This window comes from Lontra canadensis, unplaced genomic scaffold, assembly GCF_010015895.1.
Source record: "Lontra canadensis isolate GAN:19392208 unplaced genomic scaffold, GSC_riverotter_1.0 scaffold38, whole genome shotgun sequence".
Classification (NCBI taxonomy): domain Eukaryota; kingdom Metazoa; phylum Chordata; class Mammalia; order Carnivora; family Mustelidae; genus Lontra; species Lontra canadensis.
In genome coordinates, this window is record NW_022631032.1 from 17002961 (window position 1) to 17027154 (window position 24194).

Consider the following 24194-nt stretch of genomic DNA (forward strand, 5'->3'; position numbering starts at 1 on the left):
AGTTTTCATGCTGTTTGAAGGAGTATGTTCATCAAACTGGGGACAAATATCCTGATGAGCAGTAATTAATAGGGTTTAAAATACTGCATCAAGAGATATAGGTTTATGCAAATAGTTTCTTAAATATTTTGATGATGAACACAGACACTAATGTGTTGGACCACCGCCTGATGGACACAAAGGAATATATTCCCTTTATCCCATTAGGCAAGAACACGTCCCAATTGTGTCTCATTCATTCATTTACTTATTACATAATAAGTAAATATTATGATATAGTAATAATAATTATTATATTTATTATATAAATACATGTTGAGCTCTACTGTGTGGCAGCCTTGTCTTTCCAGGCTCTGGGATATAGTACAAGTAAGACAAAGTTCTGGCCTTCAGGGAGTTTAAAGTGTAAAAAGGGAGACAAAAAGCTAAACAAATATAATAACAGTTAGGCAAAGGCCAGATCATGTAGGGATCTGCTACTCAATGTGTGGTCTGGGAACCAACAGCATCAGTACTGACCAGGAGCTCACTGGAAGTGTAGAACCTCAGGACCCACCTCAGACCTACTGATCAGAATCCACACTTCAGCAAGTTGTCCAGGTGATTCTCAGACACTTTAAATTTGGTGAAGTGATGTGGGAAAGTCAGTCCCAGCACTGGTCTTTCTACTACAATCACCTGGTGAGAAGTTAAAATTACTGATACCCTGACCTTACCTTCAGAGATTCTGATTTAAATGGTCTGGTGAGGGTTCCAGGTGGTGGAGTGTTTTATAATCTTCCCAGGAGATTATCATGTGTAGCTAGGTTGAGGAGCACTGAAGAGCATTGTATTCTTGGTGCAATGGGAAGCCCTTGAGGAGATCAGGGGAGTCGCATGACCTGATTTCTACACAGGAGGAATTTTTAACCCACAGTAATGGCTGAGATGTTGAGGCAAAGAGGGCTATAAGCCATCTTCCACCTCTGTGTCTGACAGAAAGATAGCCCACCCTGCAAGGTACAGACCACAGTATGATGTGGCCTTCAACCACATTGACACTGAACTCAAAATTTTGCTGGTTCACAGGCAGTAAATAACTCTTTCTGCAGAAAAGAAACTGCAAGGACATCTGTATGAAAGCCAGGATCAAAGCCAAATGCAGTCATTTTCTCTCATTACATACCTGAGGACCTTTACTTCCCAGACCTCCTTTCTCGCCTTTCACACCAGTCTCTCCTCTGGGACCCTACATACATACAGAGCATACAGAGAATTAAAGCATTATTTTCTTTCTAGAAGAGAACACTTGAATGTTAACTTGAATATTAAAGATGGATATGATAAGTCAGTCACACAGACAGAAACTGAAAAGAGAACTCTATTCGTGCCCTTGGCTCTGTCTTGACCTGTAAGCTCTCCTTGTGTGTATACAAAGGTCCAATTTGTAATTTAGGCCATTGGGGGCATTTATAGTCGGTTGAACAAATAGTGCACAGTTGAATTTTTCAGGATTGCTTTCTAATCATCCTCAGCATCTTTAGACTCCAAATGCATATATTTCTTATGTGATAAAGAAAATAATCCCTAATTACATAATCTGAAACCAAAATATTAAAAAGAATTTTCTGTTCAATAATCACACTGAACACTGGTCATAAGATATAGCATGTGGTAAGATGAAATCTGGATATTTCTACTTCTAGAATATTATATTGCCTATTAATTGTGGCCTCTGTACATTAGGCAGAGAAACCTTCATGTTGTGTTTGATTTTCCATTTCCTTTTAAATTATGTCATGAAAGAAGAGTCTGTAAAGTGGAAGAAGGGATGTTGTTGTATTATTTGTTTAGCATGAAATAAAGCCAGCCAATCTATTGAAATGTTTCCCCACAACCCCAGTGGCAAATGTCTCACTTGAAGATAAGAAACGTGAACTTTCCTCAGCTGGCAAGTAAAACAAACAAAAAAAACCCAATCAAGTTCAAAAGAGACAGAGGTCCAAGGGGGCAGACTTTTTACTGCTCTGAAATCTTGGTAAAAATGTGAACACAATTTCTCATCTGATGTCTAAGGATATTTCACCCAACTTCCACGTACCAAGCTGCCAACACAAAATAGTTATTTCTTTACTATGTGGATTAAAACTTTGAAAAATTATAGAAACTTTGCTTGTCCTGCAGTTACCAAACAGCAAATTTTTTTCTCAAGATTTCATAACAAAGTTTGGAGAGAAAAAAATAGGTTCTAATTTTCTATAGTCTGACCTCCTTTGCTTCACCTTGGCATTTTCTAGGACTTCCTTTCCCTTCTCAGTATTATTCCAGACTACATTTTGCTCTTTCTGGCACATGCTTCTTTCCCCTCATGTGATTGCTTGTAAGAGCCAACCATGGTTTATTCCTTGCGAAGGAAAAAGTGCTGGAGGCAGCTCTCTGGGGAAGTGAGCAAGAAGGCAGGCTGAGTGCCACACTATAGATCACTCCACTGAAGACTTCAGCTGTATTTGGAACAATTCTTTCCTAGAGTAGAGCCAGTTTTTTCTACCACACAGTCATCAGATATGTGTGTTCTGGGTTCTTACTATGCTACATTGACCAAAATTCCCAGGTTGGGGGCTCAACATTTTCTTTGGCTCAAGGTCTCCCCTAGATATTCTAGCTAGCTTGAACTCATTGCACAAGGGCCCTACCCAACATGTTCATTCTCTTTTCGTCTCTTGACAGGACAAAACTTAAAGGAGACCAAATTCTGGTCTTGTTGCTTCCTTACTTTATTTCCCTGAAAACACTTTAAACATCTGTATTTCTGCAAAGAGGTTTGAAGGATTCCAAGGATTCAAGACTCCAGATTCTTCTTTATGTTCTCAAACCCTGATTAGTTCTGATATGTACCTGAGGGCCTTTAAGTCCCCATGAGCCTTCAAGTCCATCTGGGCCTGGGATGCCTGTTTTCCCCTGTGGTGAGAGAGAATCAACCTGTTAACACCATTTCCTGAGAATTTTGTTTCCTTTATGTACAAGATTATATACTGTTAACCACGATGTCAGTGCAGGATTTTTGGCAAAAAAATGAAAGATAAAGAAATAAAAATTTTCTATAATCTCTTCAAGCAGAGACAGCCACGGTTAATATGTTGGTATATTTTCTTTCAAGTTTTTATACATATGCACACTCACACATTCCTTTTTTTCTGTAATGTTTGTAATGTATTTCACTTGGGCATTTGGCCTGAAGAAACTCAGTTTACATTTTCTTCACAAATATCCAGACATCTTACAACTCTATATTCAAATAGATTAAATATCTATGGGTCAAAATTTGAGCAGTATCTTCACATTGCCCTTGAACTCTTACAGAAATAAGAATTCCAAAGAAGAGGAAGGATTAAAAAGCATAATTTAGTCAACTATTGGGATAGCCTAAGTTTATGCCCCATTTATTATACAGATGTGATTGAATGTCCCTTGCTAATTACCTTTTCCTAGATTTCAGAAGAATTTCTCAACACGTTCTCTCCCCAATCTTATTTCATGCTGTTATTCTGGACTTTTTTTTCCCTTTTGTTGAGGTCTAACCTTGAAGTGTGTTTGAGTAATGTCTGTAGATGGTTAACTCTCTTGGTGTTGGTCTGAAAATGTCTACCTGTTCATTCACAGTTCAGCTAGGTATAAAATTCAAAATTAACAGCTATTTTTCTTCTGTACTTGCATATATCATTTTGTTTTCTTCCATGTTTTATTGCCAAATATAAGTCTGATGCAATCTAATCTGTTATTCCTTTCAAGGGTAAAAATGCTTTTTTTCTCTGGTCATGTTTAAGATGTTTTATCTTTAGCATTCCAGAGTTTCACCATGATGTGATTAAGAGAGGATTTATTGTTTATCCTCATTGTATTTTCAACCTGAGGGTCTGTGTTTCCTCAATTGCATAAATTCTCAGTCACAATATATTTTTCATAAATATTACAGATACATGAGTCATGTATATCACCAACATGTACAAAGAAGATAAGATACAATATTTGGTACAGTAAGCTTTTGAATAAAACACTCAGAATGTCCAATATGTATCAGGGTTTTGCTGTACATACTCCCAGTTTATAAAGGGTTTATGTAAATTGTAAGATTTCAGAGTTAATTGAACAAAAATCTAAAAGATCACTCAACTGAGTTACTAGTTTGCATGTGGAATCATGTGAAATCCAAAGTTAAATTTAAAAGTTATTGGGACAACTAGTGTTTCTTGTCATTAATTTTTTTTATAGTCTTTGGTTGGACTGCCCAAGTCTTCACATTACAATTTGAGTTCTTGAAATTATAGCCTAAAATATTTAGTCTTGAAAGAGGTTTCTCAGAGCCTTTATTCTTATTCCTTGATTGGACACAGGATACTTATCATTTGGAGTTAAGAAAAATAATCATTATACCTGTGGGCCTGTATGTCCCCTTCGGCCATGAGCTGCCTAAAATAGGAAAGGTAGGTACCATTAACTCTGAAAAAAATGTTTTTTATATTTAAATTAGTAATGAACACCTTAATGTACTCATTATTTTTTTTAAGTACCCACATATTGCTTAAAACATTTAATTATCCACTGCACCAGGACAGTAAAATGTTGCCAATTCTGAATTTCTTATCCTAGGGCAATAGGTTATTAAAATCACAGAGACAACTGAAACCTGTACATACTTAAGAGAGCAGTTTGTGGTCAATAATTTGTCCTCCCCTAAACTATTATTAGTGCTGATCGCAAGCTCCAAAATTGGCTGATTTGAATTTAATTTATTTGCATTTTTCCGAAGTACTATCAAATAAGCCAAAAATCAGGAGTGGAGTGGCCAAAAGGCAAGAAGCCAGAGGAAAAACTAGGAGAATTGACTCATTTGAACTTTATTATAGGTTAATTTCAGAATCTAAAGATAACAGACTAATTTTACCCTCTCCCCCCTAAAAAGTCAAAAAATAAGCTTATCTGTCAGAGAATCAGCCCAAATATTCAGAAGTTCTCAATTCAGTAGGTTAATGAAATAGTCAATCAAAATAATAGCACTACATAATCAAGTGGAATTTCCCTAATACTCTCTCATATGTAAGGTCAGGGCCTGGATATATTTCAGATCAACAATCTGAAATCACACAAAGATGTTTTATTGTCTAACTTAGGATGTCTCAGTAAAGTCATAGCAAGACTGACACCAGGATTTGCAAAACTCAGTATATATCAGATGACATTTTCTTGATGGAAATTTGAGATTCTTAGATCAAAATTCTACGTGAGGCCAGTACTGCAGACTCTAAATTCTTCTAATCATATTTCAGTTAAAATATATTGTTATTTAGGAAACAGACTGTGTATATCTGGAGAAATGGAGACCTATCTCTTTAACATTTTGAGATGAGAGTTTAAATCCTCTCTGTCAGAGGGAGGAAAAGAAGCTCTCTCCAAGGGTTTATCTGTTCTGGTTCAATTCTTCAGACACATTCAGAAAAATATCTGCCAATAATCTGTTACCTACAAAGCATATTGTATGAGAACCGTGGGAGCATAAAGATTTCACACACACACACACACACACACACACACACACACACACACACACACATAGTTCTTCACCTCAGGAGACCCTCATATTTCGGGTTTGGGGGTGAAGAGATAAATATTACAATATTTACAAGGCATAGTATGGCAAATGCCATAAGAAAGGGGAAGATGGAATATCGGCTTCAAAGAAAGCAATTATATCCAGTTTGTCAAATTAGGAAAATATTCCTAGAGGGAGATTGTTTTTAAAAGTTTTTTTTAAGGAATCTCTACACCCAAGGTGAGGCTCAAATTCACAACCCCGAGACCAAAAGTCTCATGCTCTACTGATTAAACCAAGCCAGACACCCTGGAAGATACTTTTGATATGGGTTTCATAGAATGTTAGGAGTTTGATGGGTAGATGAAAATGAAAGAAGTCTTTCTAGTAAAGGGTATAGCCTAAGTAATGAAGTAGAGGCAGGAAAACAGGAAGTGTATTTGATAGTGTATATTTGACTATTTCTGGGTCAAAGGTGTGAGGAAAGAGGGGAGTAGTAGGATTACTAAACTGAAGGGTTCATACTCCCTTTATCAAAACCACTGGGGGTGCACCTGGGTGGCTCAGTGGGTTAAAGCCTCTGCCTTCGGCCCAGGTCATGATCCCAGGGTCCTGGGATCGAGCCCCACATCGGGCTCTCTGCTCAGCAGGGAGCCTGCTTCCCTTCCTCTCTCTCTGCCTGCCTCTTTGCCTACTTGTGATCTCTGTCAAATAAATAAATAAAATCTTAAAAAAAAAACAAAAAAACCTTAGAGCAGAAAATGTGCATGGCCAGACTTGGGCTTTAAGTGGATACACCTGGGTGTGGTAGGCACAACTGAACCTATATTCAGGCAAAATAAAGGGCTTCCTATAGGGTATGATTTATGGGATATGAAACTGGACCTTACATCCAAAAATCTTTCTCTGGTCCACTGTCATAGTGTTTGAAATAATACCAAGAAAAATTTGGTGTCTGCATCTTCAAAGTTCGACTTTGAAAGGAGCTCTCAACATTGAGCTCCTGCTCCCTAGAGGCACTGGGGTTGACTGGTGGTAAGTAAAAACTGACTTCTGTCCCTAGGCAGGAGTTTATAAGCTCCTCCTAACAGAGGAGACAGACTTTAACCCTCTTTCACGCCTTTCATGCAAATAATGGAAATCTTTCTGGAAGTCATCACCTAGGGCTTTCATAATGGCTATTTGGGATTTAAATTTCAAATGGAAATCATGGGTTTGAGATACCTTGGGTAGGTATGAGAAACTGAAAGAAAACAAGGAAATGGGGGAGATTATTTTACACTTTTTTTTTTTTTTTACATTTTTTAATGTTTTAGATGGGAACGATTAAATCCCAAAATGTCTTCATGGGTCTGCCCATGGGCTTGCAGTTGTCTGGTAACACATCCACATGGTCTAACTTATCTGTGAAAGGACATGTGAATGAGCACATCAAGAAAGAAAATATCCCCAAAGTCATCCTGCAAGTAAGAAGACCTAGAACAGGATACTCAGTCTTGTTGGGCCCTTGTAGCCTGGCTTTCTGATGGTTTACCAGGACCCACTTTCCCGGATAGGTATAGACTGATTTGAGACACAGTCCTCAGGGGAAAAAAGCAGGACACTCATTCACAATGATGGCTGACTGCCCGCCTGGGGGCACTTCTGGCTGCCCCTTAAAGTAGTGCCAAGAGAGTTGAAAAGGGAAAAGCATAACTAACAGCCCTCTAGACTAAATAGGACTGAAGGCCATGTTTTAGTATGAGACTAGGGTTGCTTCTTATTATCCATGGCACAAGAATCTGTTCTAATTCTCAGTGAAGTTTGGGTCAGAAAGAACCAATCTCCCGTTCCTACCTTCTGCACCAGTGCTGTGGCTTTCTGGTCCTGATCCTACTCCCCTGACCCTCTCATTCCAACCCATTACAGACTGCTGGCAGAGCTTGTTATCCCTGAAGTTCCATCCCCCTCTCAATAGTGGTTTCAAACTGCAAGAGGGGGATTTACAACCCCTCCTCACTGGCAAAAGTTGGCAATGTCTGGAGACAGTTTTCGTTGTCACAAGTTGGAGGTGTTGCTGACACCTCATGGGCACAGCCAGGGATAACACTATACATCCTACAATGCACAAAACAACTCTGCACAACAAAGAATTACCTGATCCAAAGTCAATAATAGGTTGAGACACCATCCCTTGAATCTTAACATGATTCTAGGTTCCTTGAGAGTAAGAACTAGGTCTTATTTGATTTTGTAGCTCAGAGTTGGTCAACCGCTGTTATTTCCCTGCTTGCCCCACCCTACCACCATCCTCCAATCACTTTTCAGTTCAGCAGAATCTTGTTGCACAAAGGAGTCCTCAATACTTATTATCTATCTACATTTTAAAAAAATTCTTCCTTCTTTCCTTCCCTCCCTCCTTCCTTTCTTCATTTTTATTATGTTAGGCACTATACAGTATATAATTAGTTTTTGATGTAGTGTTCCAGGACTCATTGTTCGCATATAACCACCAGTGCTTCATACAATCTGTGCCCTCCTTAATTTTAGAGTTTTTCAGTTAGTGGTATAAATTTTTCTTCTTTCTGAAAGGATAATGACTTTACCATTATTATAAATATGATACAGGCTGATCTTTAATTATTCAAAAGCAGGAAAAAAAAAACCAAACATTTAAGTCATCCCAAATCCTATGTAGATAAATCTATTGTTAACATTTGGCAATCATGATTCCCGCCATCTTTTTATGTGTGTTTACAGAGTTCTAAATATTTAATTAAGAAAGGATCATGGTACTTATGCTATTATAAAATTAAAATGTATTGAATTTTACTTGAATTTAATAGAAGAACAAAATAAATGGGGGCTGTATTGCCTGAATTTTCTAAGGCTGTATCATATTAATTACTCATATGTACAAAGGACTACCCAGGTGGGTATGAAAATCTTGGACCCCTGGATTTCCCTCAGAACTCTACCTATTCTATTGCTCTCCCTTTTGGTCCTGATCATTGTGAAGAAGGCTGAAGACAGACTGGGTTTTCCTTCTTTTGGAAATTCTTGGAGTTTCTTCCTTTACATAACAAGTTTGGAATTTCACTAGGATGTACCTCAGTGATAATGTTTTTGTATCAGTTTTTTTCTGAGTCAGAAGATGCCTTTTATACTGCACATTTGAGAATTTTATAAGGAATTCTCTTTATTATACTTCTGGATATTTTTTACAATATCCAGAAATGCAAATTGTACAGTTGTTGACTCTCCATTGTCTATCTCTATCATTGCTTTTGTAGTTTCTTGATTACTATATGTCCAACTACATTTTCAGTCTTATTTATTCTTGTTTTTTTGTTGCTTATAACCTATATTGCATACTGATCACCCCCAAACACTACCAGCTTGCTTTCTTCACTTTCTATCATCTTGTCAATTCTTTAGACTCTTTTTAGAACAATTACAAAGCCCTAATTTTTTTGAGACTTTAGAGGACTATTTGCCAGAGTCGTTCTGTCTTTTCCTTGAATAATCCCCCTCCCAGTGAGGGTTTATTTGCCCTTTGCTCATGTCGTTTTCCTCTTCTTTCTATGCATAAGTCTTAATAACCATTTAATAATGAAGATTAATAATATTTCTGATTATTAATCACTTTTGAAGAGGGCCACCTACTTACTGAGTAACTGTATGTGGCGTAGCAGGACCTAGGTCAGTGGCTTTGATATAGATATGTTGTCTCAAACCTTTCTCACCATGAAGTATTTCTTACTCATGCTACCTCTCCCTTCAAATCTGGTCATTTAAGAGATTCATGGAACTCACATAAAGCCCCTTAAATCATAGCTTTACAAGAGTCACTGTTTCTTCAATCTTTGCTGCCTCCATGGACCAGACTGCTGGTTGTAGATATTAAAAATGAAATATTCTTTAGTTTCCCATGATTTCTGTCTCTTCTGTTACACTTTCTATGGGTATATTCTCTGATCTTCTCAAAACCCGAAAACTCCTTTTAGAGAAATCTGATCCCTGATGAGGTCTGAAACATAGGTATAAGCTTTCCAAAGCCTCCCTTCATTAGGCTCTAGATTTAAAAAGAACTGGCCGATATTTGTTATCACATGTGGTCACTCTGTTAACCTCTAATTTCCTGTGTTGTTTTTGGTAAGTTGCACAAAAAAGAATAGCAAAAGAAAACACATGGATTTTGCCATCTTTAGCTGGAAGTCCCAATTTTACTCCTGAATGACACTGCTAAATCTATAACACAAATGAGGACATATTTCTTGGGAGTTGTGCAGTTTAAACAATACATGGTGATACTGTGTTAGCCTCTAGAGAGACTATAGCTTCTATAAAACAATAAAAGCACACATCCCATGCCAGGAAATCTTGGATGATATTCTTTAAGTTCAAAATATTTTCCCAGGGTATGTAAGCTGGCTACACCCTTTTAGAAAGTGAAATGAATAGCAAATGTATTGCTTTATCTTTAGGTGCATTAACACAGCAGCAGTAATAAAGTGTTTTCCCAACAACTAAATTCTGCATGTTTTAAATGTAACTTCTGTTCCCATTTCCATTTTCTGTGCCTAGCAAAGAAGAGGTGTTTCAAGTTACAAAAATTAATTTTTTATTATTTTTTTAAATTTTTCAGCATAACAGTATTCATTATTTTTGCACCACACCCAGTGCTCCATGCAATCCATGCCCTCTACAATACCCACCACCTGGTTCCCCCAACCTCCCACCCCCCGCTCCTTCAAAACCCTCAGATTGTTTTTCAGAGTCCATAGTCTCTCATGGTTCACCTCCCCTTCCAATTTCCCTCAACTCCCTTCTCCTCTCCATCTCCGCTTGTCCTCCATGCTATTTGTCATGCTCCACAAATAAGTGAAACCATATGATAATTGACTCTCTCTGCTTGATTTATTTCACTCAGCATAATTTCTTCCAGTCCTGTCCATGTTGCTACAAAAGTTGGGTATTCATCCTTTCTGATGGAGGCATAATACTCCATAGTGTATATGGACCACATCTTCCTTATCCATTCGTCCACTGAAGGGCATCTTGGTTCTTTCCACAGTTTGGCGACCGTGGCCATTGCTGCTATAAACATTGGGGTACAGATGGCCCTTCTTTTCACTACATCTGTATTTTTGGGGTAAATACCCAATAGTGCAATGGCAGGGTCATAGGGAAGCTCTATTTTTAATTTCTTGAGGAATCTCCACACTCTTCTCCAAAGTGGCTGCACCAACCTGCATTCCCACCAACAGTGTAAGAGGGTTCCCCTTTCTCCACATCCTCTCCAGCACATGTTGTTTCCTGTCTTGCTAATTTTGGCCATTCTAACTGGTGTAAGGTGGTATCTCAATGTGGTTTTGATTTGAATCTCCCTGATGGCTAGTGATGATGAACATTTTTTCATGTGTCTGATAGCCATTTGTATGTCTTCATTGGAGAAGTGTCTGTTCATATCTTCTGCCCATTTTTTGATATGATTATCTGTTTTGTGTGTGTTGAGTTTCAGGAGCTCTTTATCAGGAACACGACAAGGATGCCCACTCTCACCACTCTTGTTCAACATAGTATTAGAAGTCCTAGCAACAGCAATCAGACAACAAAGAGAAATAAAAGGTATCCAAATTGGCAATGAAGAAGTCAAACTCTCTCTCTTCGCAGATGACATGATTCTTTATATGGAAAATCAAAATGACTCCACCCCCAAACTAATAGAACTCATACAGCAATTCAGTAATGTGGCAGGATACAAAGTCAACGTACAGAAATCAGTGGCTTTCTTATACACTAACAATGAAAATACAGAAAGGGAAATTAGAGAATCGATTCCATTTACTATAGCACCAAGAACCATAAGATACCTGGGAATAAACCTAACCAAAGAGGTAAAGGAACTGTACTCGAGGAACTACAGAACACTCATGAAAGAAATTGAAGAAGACACAAAGAGATGGAAGACCATTCCATGCTCTTGGATTGGAAGAATACACATTGTTAAAATGTCTATACTGCCTAGAGCAATCTATACTTTTAATGCCATTCCGATCAAAATTCCACCGGTATTTTTCAAAGAGCTGGAGCAAATAATCCTAAAATTTGTATGGAATCAGAAGAGACCCTGAATTGCTAAGGAAATGTTGAAAAACAAAAATAAAACTGGGGGCATCACATTACCTGATTTCAAGCTTTACTACAAAGCCGTGATCACCAAGACAGCATGGTACTGGCATAAAAACAGACACATAGACCAGTGGGACAGAGTAGAGAGCCCAGATATGGACCCTCAACTCTATGGTCAATTAATCTTTGACAAAACAGGAAAAAACATACAGTGGAAAAAAGACAGTCCCTTCAATAAATGGTGCTGGGAAAACTGGACAGCTATATGCAGAAGAATGAAACTCAACCATTCTCTTACACCATAGACAAAGATAAACTCAAAATGGATAAAAGATCTCAACGTGAGACAGGAATCCATCAGAATCCTAGAGGAGAATATAGGCAGTAACCTCTTCGATATCAGCCACAGCAACTTCTTTCAAGATATGTCTCCAAAGGCAAAGGAAACAAAAGCGAAGATGAACTTTTGGGACTTCATCAAGATCAAAAGCTTCTGCACAGCAAAGGAAACAGTCAAAAAAACAAAGAGGCAACCCACGGAATGGGAGAAGATATTTGCAAATGACAGTACAGACAAAAAGTTGATATCCAGGACAAAAATATTTTCTTGATGAAGTGTAATATGAACTTCTGCTCAGAAAATACAATGCATAAAAAATGCAATATATCAAACTAGTTCTTATTTGTGCTCAATAAATAACATAAAGAATTGAGGAGGGAGGTGGAGGAAGTTGAAGAAAGCTAGATAACGAAGAATGGAAAGGAAATGCTGCAAAATGAAAAAAAGACAGGTCTAATATAGAACGTAATGCAAGTATTTAAGTGTATTTAATTAGTTATCTCTTATTAGATAAAAATTTTGTTTTATAGTTTCTGTGCTCTACCAAGTGGTTGGGCACAGAAACTTTTTAAAAAAGTACTTATTGGAGGGGCACCTGGGTGGCTCAGTGGGTTAAAGCCTCTGCCTTCAGCTCAGGTCATGATCTCAGGGTCCTGGGATCGAGCCCTGCATCGGGCTCTCTGCTCAGCGGGAAGCCTGCTTCCCCCTCTCTCTCTGCCTCCCTCTCTGCCTATTTGTGATCTCTGTCAAATTAAAAAAAAAAGTACTTATTGAAAAAATATGACAAAACAAATAAATTAGACCCCAAAAGTGTGCATAAACAAATGATCCAATTTCATTCTAATTTTTCCACAATATGGGGTTCCTCAAAAAATTAAACATAGAGCTACCTTATGATCCAGCAATTCCACTTCTGGGTTTATATATCCAAAGGAAATGAGAACACTAATAAAAGAGGTATTTGCACCCCTGTGTTCACTGCAGTATTACTTACACAAGAGCCCAAACATGGAAGCAACCTAAGCATCCACTGATGAATGAATGGATAAGGGATGTGTGAGATATAGATAGAGATAGAGATATATAGATAGATATAGATACATAGATATCAGAATATTATTCAGCCAATAAAAAAAGGAGATCCTGTCATTTGCAACAACATGGATGGACCCTGAAGGCATTATACTAAGTGAAATAAGTCAGAGAAAGACAAATGCTGTATGGTCTCATTAATATGTAGAATCTTAAAAATATTTTAAAAAACCCCAAATAACTCCAAAAACTTGACTTCTAGACACAGAGAACTTTCAGTAGTTGCCAGAAGTAAGGAGTGGTGGGTGGATGAAATGGGTAAAATGGGTCAGAAGGTACAAACTTCCAGTCATAAAATAAATTATAGGAATGTAATATACAGCATGGAGACTATAGCTAATAATGCCATATTATATATTTGAAAGTTGCTAGGAGAGTAGATCTTAAAAGTTTCAGTATAAGGAAAAATTTGTAACTACACATGGTGGTGTTAACTAGATTTATTGTGGCGATTATTTCACAGCCACAGATACATATCAAATCATATTATACACCTGAAACTAATATGTTATATATCAACTAAATCTCAATTAGTACTCTACATATATGCTTTAGGACTGATCACAAATAAAAACTAGTTTAGTACACTGTATTTATTATGCATTGTATTGTTTGAGAAATTCATAGGATCAGCTATTATACTCCACCAAGAACATGTTTTTGTGTCCTGGAACACACACCTTCTTCGCAAGGCAGTGAATATAGAAGAACAGAGGACTTACACGAGGACTGACTTTCCTAAGCAGTCATAAAATTCGGCAGAAGAACAGAGTCTGGGACTCAAAATGACATACTGGCAATGGCAATTAGTGTAGTGAGAAGGCCAAACTTTCACCACTCTTCCCCTAGTTGGCTGCTTTCTGTTCTCTTTGCCTAGGTTTTTTTCCTGATCAGTAATTTTCCTTGCAACCAGAACCTTCCTGCCTCAGCTTTTCCGGGGCTTTCCACATGTGGTCCGTCAGCTATGTTCTCAGAGCTTTCCCAAGTGTCCCCAACGTAGCGAGCCCCAGCAGAACCATCCCAACCCCTCCCCACAATCAGCCATTTTTATCACAATATAGGCTACCAGAGCAGTGGGTCTCCTTGTCTAGAAGGACTCTTACTGTCTTTCTTCTGGAGCCTGGTGTTCCAGGAGGGCCTGGCCAGCCTCTTCTACCCTGTCAAACGAACAGACAGATGGGCGACAGTAATTAGGCAGCACTGACACATTTCCTCTTCAACATTTGCTTGTGCTGCAGGGAGAGTAGATGCATACACACTAACTAGGGAGTTATCCTCCCTCTGGATGTGGATTGCTTCCACTGGTTATAAACCATATGTCTATGCAGGAAATGAGGAACTACAGGACAAAATGCTAATGACATGACTTTATCTGTTCATCATCACTGTCTAACTTGTCTTTGGGTGTAAGTTATAGAGTATCTGAATCAATCTATCCTCACTGTGTTGCCACAGTGGATAATGACACATGCGTCTGGTATGGCTATGACTGGTTTGGATTTCTACCTTTAGACTTCTTGTTCCATTTGGCTAACCTGTGTAGATTAACAGCTGCATGTGAATAAAATCTCACAATACTCATAAATCTTCCCAAAACAGAAAATGAAGGAAAAATTGTGAGTCTATACTGAAACACATGAGACTTACAATTACCACTTAGTAAAAATGGCAGGTAGCTTTTACCTAAGGGTTATGATGTGGTAAGGTCAGTCACTGAATTCCCATCATAACCTTCAAAAGTAGGCTATTTATCTTATTTTGTAGATGAGAAAATTGAGCTTTACAGAAAACGACCCAAGGCCACAGAGCTAGTAAGGCACAGAGCATGAGGGCCCGTCCCCAAAGTAAAGTTCTTTCCACTGCATCAGACCTCTCCCCCAGGTGAAGTCACCAAGGGAACTTCCTCATCAAGAAGATTGAGAGAAACTCATTTTCCAGATAATTACACTTTTTAAAAATTCTGAATAATAAGGTTAGATGATCACATTGTGGTGAGATTTCATGAGATTAATCCCAAGAGATTTACCTTAGTTTATAAACTGTGTAGATCTACCAGATCTTTTTTTTTTTTTTTAATCATGTACTACAAATAATATGAAGTCTTCTTAGGGTACGTGACTTCTGTATCCTGGAAAGGACAACAATTTACTGGCTTGCTCTTTCCATCAGCTAGCCCTACATTTTAAGTTGGGGCTTAGATGTTTGCATTCATAAATGCTTGGTGAAGCAAGTCACCCCAAATTCAGAAGAACAAAGGAATGTTTTTTGAATCCTAGAGTAGCAGATAAGGAGGAGGAAAAAATATATTTGCTCCTAAAAATGTTTTTTTCTGTATCAAGTATGTACATCATTGCAAGTTTACTTTCAAATGTGCACATAATTACTTGTCTTCCACGTTGTCCTTTCAAGCCCTTAGGTCCTTCTATGGTATTGTCAAATCCAGGAACTCCCTAAAAAACAGAAAACAAAAACTCTGAACATCTCTCCTTAAAAATGTAACTGCATATAATACATTTACTCACTCCCCTTGAAAAAAAATTGACAAAGTCAGTCCAATCCATTTAAAAGCATAGATAGGTAAAAATTACAAATGGCTTACACATGATTTCTTTTTGTCCTGTGTTCTGCATTATCAGAAGAGAGTGGAGACATAAGGTGAGTTTGTCTGTGTATGTAGGCGGCATGGGGGAGCAAGAGCTCACCATAGAAGGCATCACCAAGAGAAGCAAGGGTGACATGATTTGTGTTTATGACAATTCTCATCCTGGGTCTGGAGGTACCCCTTCCCACTACTGCCACCCCTTCTCTTAATGTTTGCTCTTCTTTCTTGGGGTCTACACAAGTTTATACTTGAGGTTGTTAGAATTTTACTCTCCCCTACCTTTGGGAGAAGGGAGACATTTATAATGGGTTCTACCACAAGAACATAAGTACACTGAGAAGCACTGAGGACTGTATCTGCCATCCAATCTCTTTCTTCTCTTGGACAACTGGTAGTCTTCTAGCCCCATATGTTCACTGCTACTTTTCCAGTTTTCAGAAAATTCTGGTGTCTTGAGTTTCCCCCAGTACTCATACAAACATTCTAGCAGGAACTCATTGTGGGATATTAACCTTCGCAGGCCAAACTGAAAGCTTTCTATCTTGGATAGTTAGGACCACCAATAGGGCAGTATCACCATGATGTTGGGACAATCAATTGAGCCAGTCAGTTCCGTCAATGCTCCAATAAATTGAGAGGGGACAAGAATTATCCAGTCCTGCTGAGTGCCAGCTGCTGGGCTGTTTAGCTGACAGCAGCCCAGATTAACTTCATCAATCAATAAGTAATTTGAGATCACCAACAGGGACATGTCATTGTTACAAATACTTAGAAAGATTTTTAAATAAATAGTTTCTATGCTTACAGAGTTTGTAGGCTATCAGAGAGAAAAAGATGAACTTAGAATTTACTTTATAGCTGAGATTACCAGAATTTATGTGAAAAATTCATTCTCTCCCCCATATACCAAAGCCAAAGATTATTTTCTACAATTTCTGGTTTAAGTTTAAATATTTGTCTGTTAAGTTCTCCAAGCAGGGTATACCTAAATTACAATATTAGAGAATTGTATTTTGGCCAAAAAAGGAAAAGATCATGTAAAGTGCAAAATTTTATTCCGCTGGATGTATAAATAACTTATTGAGGTCCAACTCCAAATTATTTAATTGAAGAGATGGCATTTAAAAAGTTACATGTTACAGAACAGAACATTCTGGTTGTTCAGTCAGTCTGAATATGATCTGTCCAGTCTTTCAAGTTCTTTCTATGCAACTGGACCAAAGAGCAAATTTATGATTCAACATGGGCTTCTAATAATGATATGGTTTAGAATGATGAACCTTACTAAATTCTGTAGCTCAAATGATCTGGTTCAGGTTTTCCCCCTGTATCACATGAGATTATATGAGATTTTTAAAAATGGGAAATTCCAAACACCCAAACTAGCTTTCACATGATCGGAAGTTCTGTCTGAATAAGCACAGAATTTTAGGAATTTGTGCCATTAGTATGCATTCCCATGAATAATCTGATCATGTGTGGGTTCCAGTTATTCAATCAATCTTGCTCTCCCAAATTTTTCCTGAAATAGTAACCCATAAAAACCACATATAAAAAGGCTCAGAGAATTGTCTTCAATTTGAGATGTATACTCCCAAGTGGGTGGGAAGAATTATCATGCATTAAAAAAACTATCTAAAATTAGTATTGTGACAAACAGCACATCACAAAGTTCTAGCAGGTTGAATTTTCAGCCATCTCAAAGTCATAGAACATTAAAAAGAATAAAACCATCTTACATTATTCAGATTCTTTTGAAAGTGTTAAGGAATTGCACAGACAACTTAGCAGACAATTGCCGGGGTGGGGGGGGTGTTCTGACCAAAGTGCATGGCAATTTTATAACAATATCCCAAGGAAATTTTAGCCTTCATATATAGATGACTGAAATGTCTTTTGAACTACTATTTATTATTTTATTATGAATAGTTTTTGGTTTTGGATTTTTTTAAAGATTTTATTTATTTATGTGGCAGAGATCACAAGTAGGCGGGCGGTGGGGCGGGGGAGAAGGTTCTCCGCCAAGCAGAGAGCCCGATGCGGGACTCGATCCCAGGACCCTAGGATCATGACCTGAGCTGAAGGCAGAGGCTTTAACCCACTGAGCCACCCAGGCGCCCCAATAGTTTTTGATTTCTAATTACGTACCTTGAAGTTGTTTCAAAATTCTCAGGTCGTCAGACTATTATCAAAAAAATATCACTTAGGGGCGCCTGGGTGGCTCAGTGGGTTAAAGCCTCTGCCTTGGGCTCTGCTCAGTAGGGAGCCTGCTTCCTCCTCTCTGTCTGCCTGCCTCTCTGCCTACTTTTGATCTCTGTCTGTCAAATAAATAAAATCTTTTTTTAAAAAATCACTTCTTAAACAATGTAGTCTTCAAGTGCAAATTCCTCTGCTTTTAAAACAGTTATCTTCGATGTGTACCTAACATTTATATTTCTCAATCTGTTGCCCTAAATTCTTTCTCTGATCAATCTATTGTCTTTAGTAACTCCTCTTCCAGTATACAAAGTCCTGTGAGTGTCCCAGTTGTCCCACATCCATAATTCAGCAATTATTATTGTCAGCTTTTTAAAAATTTAGCCATTCCGATATGTGTGTGTAGTACACTGCTATGGTACGTTGCTGGTGGAAGTGTGAATTAGTACAAAGTTTTTGGAAAACTGGCTAAAAAGGCTTAAGTTTAATGAGACTGAATGAACTATTATTACCCGAAAAACATGGATGAATTTCACAAGCATAAACTTGAGCCAAAGAAGCCAGAAACAGAAGAGAGTGTCCCATACGATTCTACTTACTTAAAGTTCAGGTACATGGGTAGAACTAATTTATGGTTTTAGGACAGTGATTACCTTTGGGTGGGGCTGGTAATGACCGATGTAGACATGGGGGGGGTGATTTCTGGGATGTCCTATTTCTTCACTTGGGTGCTGAGTACACAGGTACATTTACATTCATCAAGCTGTGCATTTGCAATGTGTACTTTTCTGATATTATAGTTCAAAACTAAGTTCTAGAGACCCAGCATGGTGATTATAGACAACAAGAGTATATACTTCACAGCTGCTAAGAGACTAGCTCTTAAATGTTCTCATCACACACACACAAAAAAATGATAATTCTGTGACACGATACAGGAGTTAGCTAACTCTATGGTGGTAATCATATTGAAATATATAAATGTTACCTAATCAATACCTTATAACACCTTAAGTTTATGCAATGTTCTATGTCAATTATATCTCAGCAGAAAAGTTTAATAAACAAACCTAAATCTTAATTCATTAAGATTTGGGAGACTTACTTTTGTGTGGGTGGGGTGACGGAAGTCCCATGGCACTGATGTTTCACTGGACCTGGCATGTCCCGTACATTGGTGTGGGTCATGCCTATTCAGATAGGTTGTATCTCGGAGAGCGGGCACCTCTGTGTCATATCAGGTGTTGCCTGATATAGTCCTAGCTGTGCTTGGATTCAAGAAAATTAAGCTCATATTCTTAATTGAAAAAGACTCTTAGAGAATGGAAGAAAAGAGATGGCTTTGTTTCTTCCACCCTATCTATATTTTGAGGTACTCAGAGGAAGAGAATGAAGGAGTCTGTAATTCCTTCATGGCTCCAAAGCATGATAATGATTCTGAATATGTATTCTCAAACAAATGTTCCAGCGATGGACAAGATCTTCTCACTGTCCCTGCTCATTCCATAGATGAAGAGGACCCAGCACAAGGGAACTGCTTTTAAAATTTGACAAGAGTTGTCCCTGTGATGGATGATCTGAACTCAGGATTGCTACTGTACTATCATTAAGTGGGTTTCTCTCCTTATAAGAAGCTGATGGGAACCAAGCCCTGTTTAGCTCACAGCCCACACAGCCCCAACACTTACAGGGTCTCCTCGCAGGCCCTTTGCACCTGGGTCACCAGGAACCCCTCGCTTTCCTGGGCTGCCCTAAAGATAATACAGATCAGAAGAAGGACAAGACAAGAATTTTTAATAACATTAGTAAAAGCAAAAGCAAAATTATCTTCTCCCTGATTTGAATAATTAAATTTTTTCTAGTAGAGTTATTTTTTAAGCTGGGCAACCAAAAAAATAGTTTCAGGCATCATATAAATAATCTAAGAGTGATCTCAATTATTTACCACAGTGATGAAATCTCTGTTCCAGACATATTTGTTGTCTTAGTTTTTACAGCTACTTTATAAACCAGGTATTATTTGTATCTTTTTTAAAATTAAAAAAATTTTTTTTTAATTCTATTCAGTGTACCAGAATTTATTGTTTATGCACCACACCCAGTGTTCCATGCAATATTGTGCCCTCCATAATACCCACCACCAGGTTCACCCAACTTCCCACCCCCGCCCCTTCAAACCCTCAGATTGTTTTTCAGAGTCCATAGTCTCTCATGGTTCATCTCACCCTCCAACTTCCCTCAACTGCCTTTTCCTTTCCATCTCCCCATGTCCTCCGTGTTATCTCTTATGCTCCACAAATAAGTGAAACCATATGATAATTGTATCTTTAATGAAGCAGCTATGATTCAGAGACGTTATCTAATTTCTTCAAGGTGGTTGTATCCGCTAGAAATTGGGTTTCTGACTCAGCTGTTCACTCTCCCAAGGCAGACAAAGTGGATGATGACAATATGGCTGCCATCAGTGTCTATTCTAGATCGGAATGTGTGGCATACACTTTCAATGTGCCGACCCACACTACAGACTCTTATTAACACCCTGCTACCATTCTTAGTGTGGTAGCTGCTTTTCATTAATGGCCCTAATTCTTTACTTCTGTATCTATGCCCTTTGCCATGTGACTCTGTAATGCTTTCTAGCTGTGGTGGGACATGAATCCCTAAGCCCCGAGTTTGGCCATGACTTAATCTGACCAACAGATGGAAGTGTTGCTGTGAGAGTTTCAAATCTAAGCCTTAAGAGACCTTGAGAGAACCTGTGTGTTTCTACTTGTTCCCTTGTGCATCTGCCATGGCCATGAAAAGGTGAAGGCCAACATAGCTAGACAGGGCTTCCTGATCCTAGGAGGAAGATAAGAGACATGTGGAATAAAGCCAGCAGCCAACCTACAGATAGATGAGCCAAGGTCAGCCACGCTCAGCCTAGACCAGGGATCTGGGCTGCAAACCTTAGATACACAGGAAAGAAATGTTTATTGCTGTATGCAGTTGAGGTTTTGTGATTGATTGTGACAAAGCAGTTTTGTGGCACTCGCTGACTGATATGCTTAGGGTAGCTGTTCTACTCTGTTGGTCACACCTCTAACTGCCAGGACATTTTTCTTGCTGTCTCTTTATTGAATCCCTACCTGGGATCCTTCATCACCCTTATCTCCTTTTTCTCCAGGAACACCACTCTCACCCTAAAAAACAGAAACATAAACTCAAATTTCCATCTCCTTGATGAGAAATAGCTCAGAAGGGCCTTTCTGGGACAAAGAAAAGGCTCTACCTGTTCTCCATTTAATCCACCAATTCCACTTTCTCCAACTTCTCCCTGAAAAGACAGATGTGAGCAGAATAAAGTGTATTACACATTTATGTGGAAAGAAGTCAGACACCTGACAAGTCTAGTTTTGTCTTCCATATACAGCCTAGTCCTAAGTAATAACAAAGATGGCCAAATAATAGAAATTGTGAACAAATAATACACCCTGCCTGCAATAAAAGACAAGAATAAGCAAAATCCAGTGGCTGGCAATAAAGGAAGATCAAGAGAAATTTCATTTGCATGATCTGTTGGTCAGTAGTTGGTCAGTAGTTTCAAAAAATAAAAATATTTCTAGGTAACAGATGGGCAGATAAATGGATATGATTGGTACCATACCTCCTGTCCATTTAGTCCCCTGTTTCCCTGAAAATAGAAAGGACAGCAGTGGTTAGTGTAAGAAAGTGGAAGTGATGTTGGGAGGACTTCACAATGCCTTATGCAGCTCTTACCTTAGGACCTTTGGCACCATAGCATCCCTTAGTGCCTTGCTCTCCCACTGGGCCACTGGCTCCTCGGTCTCCCTGAGAAAGAGAACATACCTGGATGAGCTTTTTCCATTGTACTCTGGATTCTTAGAAATTTTACAAGTTTTGTGTTGGAAAAAATGCATAACTGCTCGTGGTTTACAATCCAGAATTCATGCTTATTAAACCTGAGAATGGAAGTAAATTAGAACTACTCTGATGACAGACCTTTGCTTTGGATCCCACCTGGATACTGCCCTAGGAAGGGTGCTACCTAAATAAAGCAGACATACAAACAAGTGACAGCTGAAACGTATTGTCAAAATTTCAGGCGATATCCCAGGAACAGATAATGAAGAATTGGTGAGGTCCCAAAGAAGGACGTTCTAGATCTAATGAAGGATGTTCTTAGATCTAATGAAGATCTAAGCATGATTTCTAATCCAAAAAACCATTTTCCTTCTTTTTCTGTCTTTAACCAAATGTCGTTCCTACAATCCTTGTCTTGGTAACCCCACTAGTCTGTGCAGTCTTGTGATCTGGAAACAAAGAGGTCATCTTCTGCTTCTCTCTCCCCAGGTCACAATTACATACATTCATCCTCCTTAACCACTCATACTGCCCCCAACTAAGATTAGGACTGCTTTGTGTTGCGCCAACTACTGCAAGACTTCTACCTATAACCCCTGCCTTATTAGCATCAATACATCACCTGAGTATGCTCTAAATCCATGCCCCCATCATTTTTTACTCCTGTGCTTAATATCATTCAATGACTGCCCATCAACTGGAAGACACCAAATCTTCTGTAGGATAGTCAAGATTCACTATAATCTGGGTCTTGCTTGCCACATAACTTCCTCACTGTGTCCTGGGTTCCAATCAGGTTGGCTAGGTGCCATTCTACACATATACACACAAATTCTGACTCAGTCATATCCTTGAACACATTGTTCTCTCTCTAATAACATGTTCTCTCCCACAAACTTTGCCTGAAGAAATATCTATTTGTCTTTCAGATGTCTACCCAAACATTACCCCTTATTCGCAGCCTTCCTTTCCCAAGCCTCAACTGCTACCAAGGCTCTTAAGTATTTGTTCTGCTGTGCTTTGCCATGATTCACCTGATTGTACCATTGGAACAATCCTTATGTATAGCAACTAGAAACAAGGTTGTTTCATTTGCCTCTTCACTAGTCTGAAGTTACCTGAGATAGGAATCATATTTTTTCTTTTATTTTTTTTTTATCTCTAGAGTCTAGCACTGTGCCTGAAACATGGTAGAATGCTTTAATATATATTTGTTAGATGAATACATGAATGGAGAAGTTCATTTATTATGGTAAATGGTAAGATGCTCAATATATAATTGTTAAATGAATACATAGATGGAAGGAAGAAAGGAAGAAGGATGAATGGGTGGACGGATGGATGGATGGATGTGAAAAAGAGTAGAGGTCCTTGATAAATAATGTGGGGGTTGGTTTACCTGTGTGAAATGGATCAGGAAGGGGGAAATGGCAGTGATTTGAGTCCCCTGGTGAAGAAAATAACTTCTGCATTAAGTTCATTGAGCAGTGTTGGTGAACAGCCAAAGAGGAGACAGTAGGTTAATAAACCATTATTGACCACCAGAAGCAAAGCCCAATGAGAATTAGAAAAGACCTCAGATTTTGCACAAGAATTCTTTTTTGTTTCCTTCTGAATTGACACAAATTATTTCCTATTGTAGATATGTTCTCAGGAATAAATAGAGGCTTAAAAAAACCCTTGACTTACAGCAATGCCTTCCTCTCCCAGATAACCCTCACTGCCTTTAAAACCTGGGGATCCCTGGAAATAAAACGAAGACTGCATTAGCACTTCACAGACCAATAACCAAAGGTAATCAAGCAAAAAATCTTTCATTATAGTTTTACTTTATGTAGAATTACAGGAGTTTGAAAAAAAATCCTATCTCCACAACCTAGGCTGCATTTATACACATAAAAATAAATGTAGTTTTGAAACAAGTATCCAGATAACTCAAGGGTATGTGCAATGTGTGGGTCATAATGCCATCCATAACTCACTCTGGGGCTATATATAGAACTAGAATATTTTTTTCTCAGACAAACCTTCCAGTGAACACAGCTATATTTGCTCTTGACAGACTAGAATTATCCTCTTTTTATTAAAAAAAATCTTTTTTAGGATTTATGCTACACATAGAAAAACAGACCACACACATTTCTTTTCATTCTTTCTGAGCCCAGCTTTAAATATAAAAAATCTACCATTCTCCTTACATCAAGTGGAAGGATTCAGGAAATAGTCTGAAAATTTTCTTTAGAGACATGAGCATGTTGATTTGGGAGTTATGGTGCTATCTACAAATTATTCACAAATCAAACACACATGTAAACAAGCAGTATTGAAATTATTAAACACACCCATATTATGTCTGCACATATTTTAGCATTTCCTAAAGCCCCAAATCATATTTCTTATAAGAGTATATATACTTTTTT

At 38.2% G+C, this 24194-nt stretch overlaps 1 protein-coding gene across 1 annotated transcript in view; it reads right to left on the reverse strand.

The window, feature by feature from the left end:
• LOC116874762 (collagen alpha-6(VI) chain) overlaps positions 1-24194 on the reverse strand; it is a 144835-nt gene that overhangs the window by 59048 nt on the left and 61593 nt on the right. The window contains exons 13-23 of the mRNA XM_032869723.1: positions 23464-23517; positions 21670-21741; positions 21557-21583; positions 21182-21226; positions 21039-21092; positions 19599-19661; positions 15497-15562; positions 14216-14269; positions 4411-4446; positions 2875-2937; positions 1166-1228 (exon numbers count right to left, since the gene is read on the reverse strand). Coding sequence (XP_032725614.1) covers positions 1166-1228; positions 2875-2937; positions 4411-4446; positions 14216-14269; positions 15497-15562; positions 19599-19661; positions 21039-21092; positions 21182-21226; positions 21557-21583; positions 21670-21741; positions 23464-23517 — 597 coding nt within the window. The remainder of the gene's footprint in view (positions 1-1165; positions 1229-2874; positions 2938-4410; positions 4447-14215; positions 14270-15496; positions 15563-19598; positions 19662-21038; positions 21093-21181; positions 21227-21556; positions 21584-21669; positions 21742-23463; positions 23518-24194) is intronic.